This window comes from Sceloporus undulatus, chromosome 3 (genome assembly GCF_019175285.1).
Source record: "Sceloporus undulatus isolate JIND9_A2432 ecotype Alabama chromosome 3, SceUnd_v1.1, whole genome shotgun sequence".
Lineage (NCBI taxonomy): Eukaryota > Metazoa > Chordata > Lepidosauria > Squamata > Phrynosomatidae > Sceloporus > Sceloporus undulatus.
The window spans coordinates 88578461-88592605 of NC_056524.1; the positions used below are offsets into that span (position 1 = coordinate 88578461).

The following is a 14145-nucleotide window of genomic DNA, read 5'->3' on the forward strand; positions in this document are numbered from 1 at the left end:
CACCATTTACTAACGTCAATTATGCAAGTAGCACACCTATGTCATTAAGAAGCCAGTTTCAGCAGTAATTCATGAACCAGTCAATCCAGAATATTTAGAATTATGCCAAAGGGCAAAGAACTAATTTAAATTCAAAAAAGCTACATTAAAATGTGTGTACATGTTCTTGTCAGCATTTTTCCAACTAAAGGCAACATTCAAGATACTGCACCAAAATGAAAAACAAAAACATGCTTACTATGTTACTTAGTCCAGTTTCAGCCATGTCAAACACCACTGTCAAAGGCTTGCCATTTTCTCTTTTTGCATAGCGCTCTAACCAAAAGGCTACTAGTTTCTTTTTTTCAAATTGAGTTTTAGGATCTTTTGTATGAAGTTTCACCCTGAACCAAACTAATGGAGAAATAAAAAAATATACACATATATGTCAGAAAGGTGAAGAATAACTCAGACTAGCTTATGTGAAAATGATACTTCAATTTTTTAAGATAGACATTTTCTTTCATAACGTGTCAATTATTATTATTTTGTCTTAGAATCATATTCTAAAATTTTATCATAAAATATGACAAATGAAAAACATTTCATACAAAAGAATGTGGAAGTATTAATATGCTCACAATTCTCCTTGTCTGAAGTACAAATGCAGGTAGCAGAGGTAGAAGTAGACCAGCATAATGTTCAAGTCTCACCTTTCTGAGCAGAAAATAGACAAGTATTTGGTCAAACCAAATACAGTGGGCCTTGGTATCCACTGGGATTTGGTTCCAGGACCCCTCTGCCCATGAATGCTCAGGTCCTATTACAGTCAGCCTTCTGTATCCATGGATTCTGTATCTGTGCATTTAACCATCCACAATTTGAAAATATTTTTTAAAAATATGTAAATTCCAAAAAGCAAACATTGATTTTTCCATTTTATATAAGGGACATCATTTTACTATGCCATTTTATTTAATGGAACTTGAACATTCATGGATTTTGGTATCCATGGGAGTCCTGGAACCAAACCCCAGCAGATACCAGTGGTACATACAGTGCGGCCGTGCCATATGTGGGCACGCCATATACAGCTTCCAGCCTACATGGAAGTCATGTGGGGGGGAAACAATGGCACGTGTGCTAGCAGCACACGCACTGTCCCACAGGCTTGCACCCCATTATTTTGAATGGGGCGCAAGAATACATGTTTTTTCCCCCTAACACTGGGGGGGGGGGGTGTTGCTGGAACAGATCCCCATGTATGGGAAGGGTCCACTGTGCCATTGTATATACAATGGGCCAGTAAAATTGTGTCCCTTATATAGTCTGCCCCCCCTTATGCGGAGAATCCCTTCTCCCCCCCCCCCCCCGGTATGGGGAAAAGAGTGTATGCTCAATCAAGCTCTATAGAAAATAATGGGGCGCGTGCTCACAGCGGCACAGGTATGTGCCCCATTACTTCTGCCGGGGCTTGCTGTGGGCGTAAGCTCAAAGCCATGGAAGGCAAGTCCGCCTATCAAGAGGGCTGACGGTATAAAATGGAAAAATCAAGACTTTCTGGATTTTTAAAAAATATATTTTCAAGCCACATATAATCAGAATCTGTGGGTGCAGAATCCATGGATATGGAGAGCTGACTGTACCAGTTCCTAATGGAGCAGAGTCTAAAGATCATATTCCTAAGCAAGTCCTATTAATCTTGCTGCGGTTTACTCCCAAGCAAAGGAGCACAGGTTTTAAAGACAGCAAGATTGGGTTCAGAGTAATAATTTTCTACACAGTTGATATCAAAGGCACCATGCCTGAATCAGCAAATGCAGATAACCAGATGCTGACAGCAAATTCACAAGGACTGTCTTTTAAGTCATTTAATCCTTTTATAAACCTTTTCCCTAGCAGTCCTGCACTGCTAGGAAACAGAGGGAATTGCCTCAGAGATTATTACATACATATCCCTATGAGGAAAGGTACAGTGGTACCCCGGGTTACGAATGTAATTCGTTCCGCGGCGCCGTTCGTAACCCGAAAGATTTCGCTAGCCGAAAAAGCCATAGCCGCTAGCGCTGAAAGCCGCGATTTCGTGCGAAAAAGCGCCAAAAAGCACCAAATTTTTTTCCGTAAGCCGAAAAAAAAACCGTAACCCGGAACAGTTTTTTCCTATTTAATTTTTTCGTATCCCGGAAATTTCGTAACGCGGTGATTTCGTATCCCGGGGTACCACTGTACCTCATCTTGAGTCTTCTCTCCCAGCACTTCCAACCCCATTTCAATCTGCACAGTAGCTACTGCACTTTCTAGACGCTCTAAATGTTAGCAAAACCTAGCTATTAAGTGTGGATTTTAGAACAAACAACACTTCCAACTACAGATCAGATCCAGTTGCTGCAGATCAGATGAGTTCATTCCAGATTCAGATCACCTAAATTCTTCAAAGGTACTTACTACAACTGTGCCCTTAGGGTTTCAGTCTACTTGCTATTACAATTAATGCAAACAGAACTGGGCTTTCCTAAAGAATAATGGCATCCACAATGAAAAAAAAATCACTGGGAAGGCTGAAAACATCAAAAAGAAGTTCAAAAGATGGAAAAAGTCTCCTCAGTGGACTAGAATCAAATCCCAAGAGGCTATGTCAAAAAAGAAGGAAAAACCCCAAAGAGCATTAGAATTAGTTACAGATTTAAGGGTTTATAATCTGCATTACTTCATGAAAATTAAAATACAGTACTCTTCTTTTTTACATATTCCTATGTAGTAATATAGATGTCAAAAGCATGAGTTCAGACTTAACCATATTAAATTTAAGTTTGCCAAAAGCCAACTGTAGCTAATCCAGTAACCAATACCCTGAGGTTTTCTTTACACTGAAAAATTATTTTGATGTATCAATAAATGCAAGCAATAGTAGAGCTGACTTACATATTTTATAGCCTTCCTTGTCATAACCATGTAGATAAAGGGCACCAATATCAAATAACCACTTTGGAAGTGCTGATTCAGTCAAGTCTGCAGGAAAAAATCATATTTATAAGCACATTTCATGATATTCTAAACTTAAAACTCATCATTTATACTTGCAACACAGAATGTATATATGTAATTATATTCCCATAAAAGAAAATATCATGAATCAAAAACTTTTATTTACCCCAAAATAGTTTATAATTTTAGCAGTTGGGTTATTGTGTCTCTTCCCGCTCTGATGAAACAGCAGCAATGACCCTGACTAAGAAGGAACAAAGGCAGCACTAAGAATCTGTCAACCCAAACAAAACATTCATCTTGATTCTTTCACATTATTAGGGAGACTACCTTGAATTTTAAATGAGTCAGCATAGTCCAGAGCAATATAAAAAACTGCTATCACAAATTATCTAGACCCACTGCTTACTATTTGTGAATAGTCCCAGCATTACAATGCCACATAGCTGGATTTGCATTCACGTATAGATGTGTGTACATAGTCCTCTTTTGATGCCATGAAGATTCTTATTATTTGTTTCACATGACTTTTGCAGACGGTTAATTAAAAATAATTAAAATCACCACATGAAACAATATAAAAATACTTAAAAGATGTACAAAAGTAAAAGAAGATAAACAAAACACCCCAATAAAAAGCTCCTCTGCTTACACATTAAAAGCCTGCTTAAACAAAAAGCTCTTTCCCTGCTAGTAACAGGAAAGTAGGGAGGCGGTCAGCCTAGCCTCCCAAGGAATGGAGTTCCAAAGGGTGGGAGCAGATAATGAGAAGGCTCTTTCTTGTGTCCTCACTAAGCAAGCTTGTGATGGTGGTGGGACCAAGAGAAAGGCTTCCCTTACAGATCTGAGAATTCTGGCAGGTTTGCATGGGGAGAAACAGGCCTGAAATGTAGGGGCCAAATAAAGTGGCTTCTGGGTGGAAGCTGCTCTACCGCAATATCATCCTTTGGAGCAGATCAAAAGGGAGCGGTAATAATCTGGCTCCTGGTGGGGGCTGGTTTAGGACTGTGGCAGTGGCCAACTTTGGAAGCAGGCCATGAGGTTGCCACAGTCCTGATGCGATTGTGGCCAGAGGCCGCTCTTTATCAGCTGTGTGCTTCACCCCTAGTCTTTGATAGTATTGTAGCCAAGGGTCTGTTTAGGGGAATTTTATTATTGTTGTTATTAGTCCAAATATTGCAAGAGGGGGCTGGCCACAAGAGCCCACCAAGATCGCCCTCCCGATATGTATACGGAGTAGACCAGGGGATCCCAATAAATAAAGCTGAGACGGATATTAATACCTAGATGTCTAATTTATTGAAACGGGAAAAACACATGCGTTGCGCATACACTCACACACACACTCAGGACTCAGGAAATTTAGGGTTGGAAGATAGGAACAGATTTCAGGCGTTACTAAGGGTGATGCTTACCAGAATGTAGATTCCCTCCGGGAAGCGAATGGAGTGGTGGACAGTGAGACAAGTCTGCTCCGCAACCTGGGAGTGAGCAGAAATGCCAGCTACCAGAACAGAGGTCCGATTGACGTGGAGTAAGTAGACCTTGCAAATGGCGCGCTGAGCAGCCAAAGTGGGGACTTTTTATAGGCCAAATCTGGCCTGAGGCAAAGAGGCTGGCTTGGCTGAAACAAAGGTGTTCTAAAGCTCTCTTTTCACCTGGATGTCTGGATCTGATAGTATCAATGACTTGTTCGGACAACAGACTTGAGGAGGGGGTGATAGCTTCAGGGAAGGTAATCCTTTTACTCTTCCTAGCCTTGAGATAATCCCTTCATGCGACTTCCCTGGACCCTCTGAGATGTTAATATGGGAACTCCCTTAGGGGAGGTGTACATGTCCTCTCGCTTTGCCAGTAATGGCGGACAGGCTTGGAGTCTGGCCAGGGGTCATCCAAGGGTTATCATTGATTCCAAAATTTATATTTAGACAGCCTGGGTAACAGTATGGACTTAAGATGTATAGTTGCTACATTTTAGGGTGCAATTTCTTGGTAAGAACCAAATAGTAGAGGCTTTTTACAATGTTGTGATAACTTAACCCAGAAAAATAGTGATACTGCCATATGGGGAACACTCTAGCTGAGAAGGTAGCATACTTAAAATTTTTATTAGAAATCTTACCATGAACCGCATATTCTTTCCTCCACTGAAAACTTTCATCAATCATCTTTAGTGTATCATCTACAACATCGTGCCTCCACAGTAGGAAATTTTCAACCCAGGTATCATCTTGCTGTAGTCTCTCCAAATCTCTGGAATCATATTTCTCTGTTTTTGCTGATCCATAAAATAAAAATCATGATAAAAACATTTAAAGTTTGGATGTAAGGCAATTTTTTCTAATAATCTGATCAAGAATACCAATGTTAGATGAGAACATGCTGGGAACAGGGAACAACACACTGCAATATAACAATACATAAAAAACCTAGTTAAACTCAGCTCTTTTCAATGGTAATGAGTACACAACCAATTACTTCACGTGACAGTTAAATGGTGGAACTGACACAGAGAAGGTTATCGCAAGGGAGCAAAAATGTCCCCCGATGTGTTCTAACGAGCACGAGCATGCGTGCGCACGGAGCATGATGGGAACCTGATGGGGCCCAGAACGCTAGTTTACCGCACGGTGGAATGCTGCCGCCGCCGCCACCAGGCATTCCCATCAGGTTCCCAATGTGTTCCAGGAGGCGCCATTTCTGGGAACGCTTTTGAAACTGTTCCCAGAAATGGCGCCTCCTGGAACACATCGGGAACCCGATGGGAACGCCCGGCAGCGGCATTCCACCGTGCGGTAAACTAGCGTTCTGGGCCCCATCGGGTTCCCATCACGCTCCGTGCGCACTCGTGCTCGTTAGAACACATCGGGGGACGTTTTTGCCCCCTTGCGATAACCTTCAGAATGTAATAATTGCCACCAACCTCAACATCTTTAAGACAGTATTAGATAATATCATGGAAGGTGGACCATCAATGGCTATTAATTGGTACAGCTATACATAATTTCCTGTATCAGAGGCAATTTGTTGTGATGGGCCTTCAATTTGTTTCTAATGTATGGTGATCTTTGATGAAACCTATCACTGGGTTTTCTGGAGCTGAGAGTGTGTGACTCTCTCAAGGTCACCCAGTGGGTTTTCATGAGTGAATGGGGAATCAAACTACTCTCCAAAGGCAAGAGTCCAACCCTCAAATCACTACACCACACTGGCTCTCCATCAGAGGCAATATGCCTCTGTATATCAATTGCTGCAAAACCCATGAAGAATGATGAAGTCGAACTGATATCTTGTTTATAGGATTATCACAAGCAACTACTTGGCTACTGCATACAAAAAGCTAGACTAGATGAGCCTTTGCACTAATGTCAAATGGCTCTTCTTTGGTGCAATTATACTATGTCTGATGAACCAGAATCTAATTGATTATACAATTTAATGATCAAGTCTCATGGTCAAAATCTAAGAAAACATGTTAGCAAAATATGATGGATAGTAGGAAACAAGATTTAATTTGAATCCCACAAAAGCACAGCATTGACACCCAAGGTCCAGGGCTGCCAATGTCTCATACTCCATGAAATAAAAGAAGGGTTTTACAGCAACTCTAGATGAAGGGTCAACATCAAGATAATATTTAATACTTAATTTATAAAATACTGTAATTAAACATGACATCAAATAATAAGTGAATATTTAAGTTTGAACAATGAAACCAAAAAAAATGATGTTTCAAGAGAAATATTAATTACCAAAGCCAGCTATAATTTTCCTTGTGTTAGATCATCTAATACAAGATGAATTAATTAGAAAATACGAACGTACTCTGGGCTTCGTCTGAATACAGTGGTACCCCGGGATACGAATTGATCGCGTTACGAAATTTCCGGGATACGAAAAAGTTACATTGGAAAAAACTGTTCCGGGATACGATGTTTTTTTCGGGTTACGAATTTTTTCGGCGCGAAATTCAAACCGCAAAGTGCGGCTAGCGGCTTTCCAGCGCTAAAAAAAGCCTTTTCGGGTTGCGAAATTACTCGGGTTACGAACGGAGCCGCGGAACGAATTAATTTCGTAACCCGAGGGACTACTGTATTTTTTTCACAAGATACTTCATTCCATTTGTCAAAATTTCACCCAAGGGAAATATAATCCCAAGTGGGTGGGTTTTAAGCTTCCTGCATGTCACTGTCACCAACAGGTATCAACAAATGAACTGGAAGATAAAATGCAAGTTCCTGATATGGCTAACCACACCATCCCTCAGGTCGTTCTACCAAAGGACTTTTAGCCATCTTTTATCAACTCTGTAACACTCCTAAAGTACTCTTCTAGTACTTCAGTTGTAACAACTACATCACAACTTCTTGAGACATATATCTTCTGAACTCTTGGAAAAATTGTTTTCACAACCTACTGTGACATAAATAAGAAGAAAACATGTCTGCTTTAATTGTAGTTAAAACAGAGGCAACCCAATCTGTATCTATACATATCGTTGAACACATAATTTCTCAATATGCTAATACCAATGACAAGACTGAGCTTGAAGATCCTGTCATATTTTAAAATGTTGTACACGAGGAAAAGTCCTAGTACAGTGTGCCCGCGCCATATGCAGGCACACTATACGCGGCTTTCAGCTTCCGCTGAAGCCACGCCACATCTGAGCCCCATTATATTCAATGAGGCTCAAGCATAGTTGGTTTTCGCTTTACGTGAGGGAGTCCGGAACGGATCCCCCACTTAAAGCAAGAGTGCACTGTATTGCAAACCTGCCTGAGATGTTATTGATATAATATACAGTGGGACCTCAGTATCCAGAGGGGATCCGCTCCAGATCCCCCCTGCGGATACCAAAATCCATGGATGCTCAAGTCCCATTGCTCCCAATGGTGGTGCATGTATGCAGCCATGTCGCATTAGGGACAACAGGACTTCAGGTAAGCCTCCATTGTCCCCAATGCTGGCACATGCATGCATCTATGCCACCATAAGGAGCTACGGGACTTCAGGTGAAATCCTGTTGTCCCTAATGGCAGCATGACTGTGTGCATGCACTGCTACTAGGGACAACAAGGGCTGTCCCTAATGCAGCATGGCCATGTACTGCCACTGGGGACAATACAGGCTTGCTGTCCATGGATACCAAGGTCCCACTGTATAAGAAACAAGATGAATGAATGACATACGATATAATTTTGGATTTCTCTTCATTTTGGTTTTTGATAGGGAAAAGAAGAGTATTAAGAACAGTGCTACATATTATAACAACATGCTGAATGATTTATACAATAATACAGTATTTCTTTTAATAATATAAAAATAATAGTCTTTTCACAATGCACAAAAAATGAACACTGAGAGGAAAGTCTTCGTCAATTCTCATTCACATAAGGGCTATTTCCCCAGTATGCTAATGTCCAATGTCTTAGTGCTTACTTGCAAAAAATCAGTGGTATGGAGAGTCTAGACTGGCTATAGAATAAAAGAGAAAGATTGGGTACTCCCGGTGCATGCAAGCAGAACCATGTGGCAAGAAGAACACTCCTCCATGCTTTCCCCATTGGGTTGATTTGAGAAGAGTGAGACTGTATCTTCAGCAGAGAAACTGCACTCTCCACAGACAATTCAGAAGTGACTTTGTATGGAATCTGATGGGAGCTGATGCCACTTGTTCCCTGAATATAACTGATAGAACATAACCTGATCTGAATGCAACCTTAATGCTACTGTGTGTGTGCCTTCAATTTGCCTGTCAATTTACAGCAGCTCCATGAATTTCATAAGATTTTCTTAACAAGGAATAGTTAGAGGTGTATTACTCAGAGGTACAATATTCAGAGGTGTATTACGGTGCTTCCGCAGAATTCTGGCCTATACACCTGAATGTGTTTTGACAACAGTAGACAAGACAATCCTGCTGCACCTCAAAAACTAAAAACTTGTATTCTGAGCACACTTAAAAAGAAAGTATATTTATTAATGTACTCATTTATGACTGAATATAATTAGGAACACACTGTTACTATGATATAGGTGGTATACCAGAAAATGCCTAGTTTCTATCATTACAATAAACTATGTAGTTGATCTTTAATATCCTAGGGGGCTCTGTTCTGGAATCCCCTCTACAGATGCCAAAAGCATCAGTACCTCAAATCCTGTGGTTTTTAATGGCCACATGTACATGCCACCATTAGGGCCAATGGGGCTTCCCATCCATGGATGCTTAAATCCATGGATTGTTAGGGCAGGCACACTGTCTTTAGCTTGCTTTCTGAAGCTGCAGCTGTACTATAGAAAAAAAAAAACACCAAATTGACACCACTTTAAGTGCCATGACTTGTTTTAGTTACGTTCTTGTACAGCCAGGATGGCATAATGGTTTGAATGCTGGACTAGGACTCTGGAGAACAGGATTCGAATTCCAGCTCAGCCATGAAACCCACTAAGTGACCTTGGGGAAGTCACACTCTCTCAGCCTCAGGGGAAAGCAATGGCAAAACTCATCTGAACAAATCTTGGAAAGAAAACCTCATAAGTTTGCCTTAGGGTCATCATAAGTTGGAAATAAGGTGAAGGCACAGAACAATGTTTTTATAATTTTCTACTATATTTGGCTATTGATTTTAATTGTTTTTTTAATTTATTGTAAAGCTTTTAAATGGGTTTATTTGTGAGCTGCCTTGGCTCCCTTTCTGGGAGAAAGGCAGCATAGAAATTAAATGAATAAGACTAATTCTATAGAAATTTACAAGACAGTGACCCATTAAACTCAATGGGACTAATTTCTAAATGGACTGCAAATACGGGAAAGTGATCATTCAACTGACGTTTTCCAAAAGGATTTACGGAACAAAATATTTATAACACTAATATATGATTGCTTATGGTAGTAAGATGCTCAAAGGTTATCTCATCATAGGAATTAATGGTTGTTTTTTTCCCCAGAATACTAAGAGCATAAACAATTAACTCAAGGCAGCAACTCTTAAAAGTAAAACATTTTGACATGTCCTAAATAATTGCCGTGTTCATACATCTGGTGAAGTCTGACTGTCTGCTGTTAATCATTTATGCCACTGAATGCAAATTCAACCAATCTGACTAAAAATTGATAGTTTAAACAAAGTCATATAGGCCAGACTATTATGACAACACATCATCTTTATTACTGCTTTACTAATAATTAACTTTTGGCTGATTTTCCCACTTCAGCTTACTGAAGTATAAAAAAGTGTATGCACTTTTATCTTATAGATAAGCAGACCTACCAGATAACAGCACAGGATACTGAGACAGCAAAACTGTGGTATGTAATATGACCCTGGCAGAGAAGCTGGCCAATATAAACCAAGAAAATGATCACATGTCCAGTTACAGTCAGACCAACAGAAAATGCTTTCAAGTTTGGGTAGGTCTTTATGTGTCATAGGATTGTAGGTTTAAGTATCATAACGTGTTGTAGTTGTACATTTTCAAAGTACTGGCTCACAATCAGAAAAGGAAAGAAATGGAGGGAAGTGAATGAGACATATTCCCTGACTGCACTGAGTCTTCTGGTTTCATTGTTTTCCATATTCAACACTTTTAGGTACCCACTCACATCACTGTCTGCAGTAAGAGTCTCTTTCAGGAAACCAGGGAAGGAGGGCTTTGGTTTCAACCATATGCCAACATACTTTTTGGGACTTAGTTTTTAACAGTTAACACTATACACATTCATGTTAAAATTAAATGGTGGCCTTTTTATTTAGGCCACCAATGATTAATTTAATTTAATTTTGAAAACTGTCTACAAATGAGTGATGGCACTGCAGTGAATAAATTGAACTACATCTGTGGAAGAAGCTGCATTTCAAGAGTTGACCAAAAATTGGCTATCTGCAGCCAACAATTAACCAACTTTTTCAATCATAATCACATTAGTGGAAGCAGATGAGTGTAAGTTTCCAGAAGGGAAGAAATTCATTTTATATATTTATATAAAAGAAAATGTTTTTCTCTTCTAATCTATCTGAAATTGTGTCAAAATTACTGTTCACACGTATAGAGCGCATAGAGAAATATTTGATGGGCACAAATCCATAATATTAAACTACTACACGTTCAAGTTTCACCCCAACTAAACATGCAATACATCATCAATCTCAAGCAAGGAGCAATGTAGGCCTGGATCTGAACAGAAGCTGGATGGGAAAACCCTCTGGAGACTTCATGTAAAGTGACACAAACTTCACTGAAGGAAAGTATGAAATGAAATAAATAAATAATGATGTATTAAAACAAGAAAACTTCTTCCCAAGGATAAATGAATAATCTCAGACAAACAAACACAAGTAAAAAGTCTGAACACTACCAACCTGGAACATATTCTGCTTCAAAACGTTGTCTGGTTTCATGTATTAATGCAGCCTTGTTTTCCTGCTGAAGGAGAAAGAAAGAAGTAATACCAGGCCACTTTCAAACCCCTCTGGCTGCAAAGTCCTGACTTGTATCTACTAAAATTTTTATTAACAATTAATTAGTTAATTTTAAATTATTTTATAAAGATTCAAGTGTCTGATTCAAGAACAAAAGACAAACATTTCTAAGAGCAAGAAGCCTCTGGGCATACTGTGTATTAATTTTGTTTTCACTAGTAAGCTGTGAACCTCTAGGTTTCACACAAATTTACTCATGGTGGCAAAAAGTGGTTTTGTTATTTCTATTTGTTAAAACCGAAACCAAGAAACTTTTGCAGTTTTCTAGAAGTCCGCCAACAAAGTTACATTCAGCTGTTTCGGCTCATTCTCCTTCCTCCCCAAAAAGTAAGTGTCTCTAAAATCACAAGATTGTGAAAAGTACAGCAACAGATGTTGATGCCAAAGATAAAGAACAGAGGGAAAAAAGGATAATGATCAGGAATATTGCAGGATTATAACTAAAGCAGAGTTCCCACACATCTTAGGGCTGCTTTCTCCTACAACAGCTGGGATGCTTAATAACACTGGCCTGTAAAACTGAACGTAATAACAACCTTTTATGCTGGTTTAATAGGAATTTGGCAAAACCTAAACCCAAAAATGACCTCAGATTTGCTCCATCTTGTACGGGTTTTTTTGACACATTGCTTTGACTTTCCTATGCTTTAGTATGTGACTAAATAAAATGATCCTGTAAAGAGCGAGAAAGGCATTAAAGTCTTCTAAGAGGCTTCCAAAACACCTTGGAACACAAAAATCCATTAAAAACAATAAAAGAAGTCACAGCAGAACATCAGACCAGCGTCCGCATTTAATCAAAGCCGGGTTACAAGGGAATTGATTAAAAGTATCAAATTTATTGGGGGGGGGACATTTTTATCATTGTTTGAATTTGGTTCCCAAAAATACATTAAGAACCGCTTCAATATTGGAAGTAAAAGGGTTTTTTTCATCGCAGGACCATGTTGTGGGGCCTTGTGGGAAAGTGACGCATCAAACCATGTACCTGTCGGCCGACTGACAGCTTCCTCAATTGTGGCTCCTAGTGTTGTGACTACACTGTAATTGCCACTAACAGGAGAGGGACCAAAATGTCGAGGTCTAAGTGCTTCTTGCTTCGCTGCTTGAAATCGAGGGGAGGGGCTCTGGAAACAAGAATATTGACTTCTCCTGTTAGTTTTAGGCCATTAAAGAGTGATGATGATGATGATGACAAATTTTATTTCTTTCTTCTCTCTCCTTGAGGTTTTACAGCACATTAAAACAGAGAACACAATTTAAAAAAAGTAAGCCCCAACTATATGGTTGAAACCTTCAAGCTGTGCCCTGCCCTCCACAAAAACCGCACAGGAGTCTTAAACTTCTTCTAGCAACTCCCAAACTTTGGTGTGTTGTTTTCTTTGGACTCCAACTCCCAGAAGCCCTTTCCACCTTGGCCTAGGTTGAGGCAGGGATTCTGGAAGCTAGAGTCCTACATCCCTGGAGGAGCCGAGTTTGGAAATCGCTGCCTGAGCCGGAGAGGAGGGGACATACCTGCTGCAATTTGGGACAGAGTAATACAGATCTCTTTGTATATCTAGGCATGTTCAGGAAAGCTCATGCCCCAGCTTCTCTCTTTCAGTGAGTCTCAAAGGTGCCACAAACTGATTCTACAGAATGACACAGCTATATCTTCCAAAGGAGTTATGTCGTTCATGGTCACCTCAGAGACATTTTTAACCTCAGCTCTTTAAGGTGATTAAATAAAATGTGTATTTTATAAAGAACTCTTTTTTTAAAAAAAAAATACCACCAAAAGCCTTTAATTTATTTATTTTGCTTAGCCTCTACATACATACATACATCTACATAGACTGGAGCCTAGGAAATGTCATGCTGCCAACTTCTTCCTTTCAGTTATTGGTCTCAAAGGTGCAACAAGATCTCTCTATCATATATATATATATGTGTGTGTGTGTGTGTGTGTGTGTGTATGCACACACACACAAAGACAGACTGAAGCCTATGGAAGTCCATGCTGCCAACTTGGTTATTTCAGTGAGTCTCAAAGGTGCTGCAAGACATAGGCTGAAATTTATGAAAGCTTTAGCCTCAAAGGTGCCCCAAGATCTCTCTACACACATACATATATATGTGTGTGTGTGTGTGTGTATCTATATATCTATCTATCTATCCCCTGACAGAAGTGCCTGCCCTGCCCCTGGGTCCCTTCCTTTCTCCCTTTTGTAACATCCCTCGCCCTCTCACTCACCCCAGCCAGGCTTGCCTCCCAGATTCCCTCTCTCCCTGCCTGAAGCCCTCCTCTGTGGAGGAGAGTAAGAAGACACTACAGAAGGGGTCCTGTCTCTCTCCCTTGGCTCACCTCCGCCGCCATGGTCCTCCTTCGCTCCCTCAGCGCCAGCCACAGACCCAGCAGCAGCGGACCGGGAGGGAGGGAAGAGGGAGCGCGTGACGTCACGCAGGGCGTCCGCCAGTGCGCATGCGCGCACCACCTCCCTCCCTCGGAACAAAACACTCCTTCCTCCCCAGAACCAATCCGCTCCCTTCTCTTCTATTGTTGCCTGTTTACCAATACAGCTACATATTATTACTATTATTATTATTATTAGACGATGCCAGTGCGCATGCCCACAAAGGCGCGCACGCGCACCGCTCAAAACCGCGCCACTTTCCACTCCCCTCCTCCCTCTCCGAAGCCACGCCCATTTTACGT

At 40.4% G+C, this 14145-nt stretch overlaps 1 protein-coding gene across 4 annotated transcripts in view; it reads right to left on the reverse strand.

Annotated features, from left to right (window-relative positions):
- MOSPD2 (motile sperm domain containing 2) overlaps positions 1–14045 on the reverse strand; it is a 37580-nt gene extending 23535 nt beyond the window's left edge. Inside the window, exons 1-5 of one of the 4 annotated variants that reach the window (XM_042458666.1) lie at positions 13795–14045; positions 11331–11391; positions 5087–5242; positions 2902–2988; positions 239–393 (exon numbers count right to left, since the gene is read on the reverse strand). In XM_042458666.1, coding sequence (XP_042314600.1) covers positions 239–393; positions 2902–2988; positions 5087–5242; positions 11331–11391; positions 13795–13806 — 471 coding nt within the window. In that variant the 5' untranslated portion in view covers positions 13807–14045. Of the gene's footprint in view, positions 1–238; positions 394–2901; positions 2989–5086; positions 5243–11330; positions 11395–12438; positions 12690–13683; positions 13700–13794 lie in introns of those variants that run through there. The other 3 variants (XM_042458665.1, XM_042458668.1, XM_042458667.1) reach the window with 3 other exon arrangements.
- Positions 14046–14145: the final 100 nt, after the last annotated feature.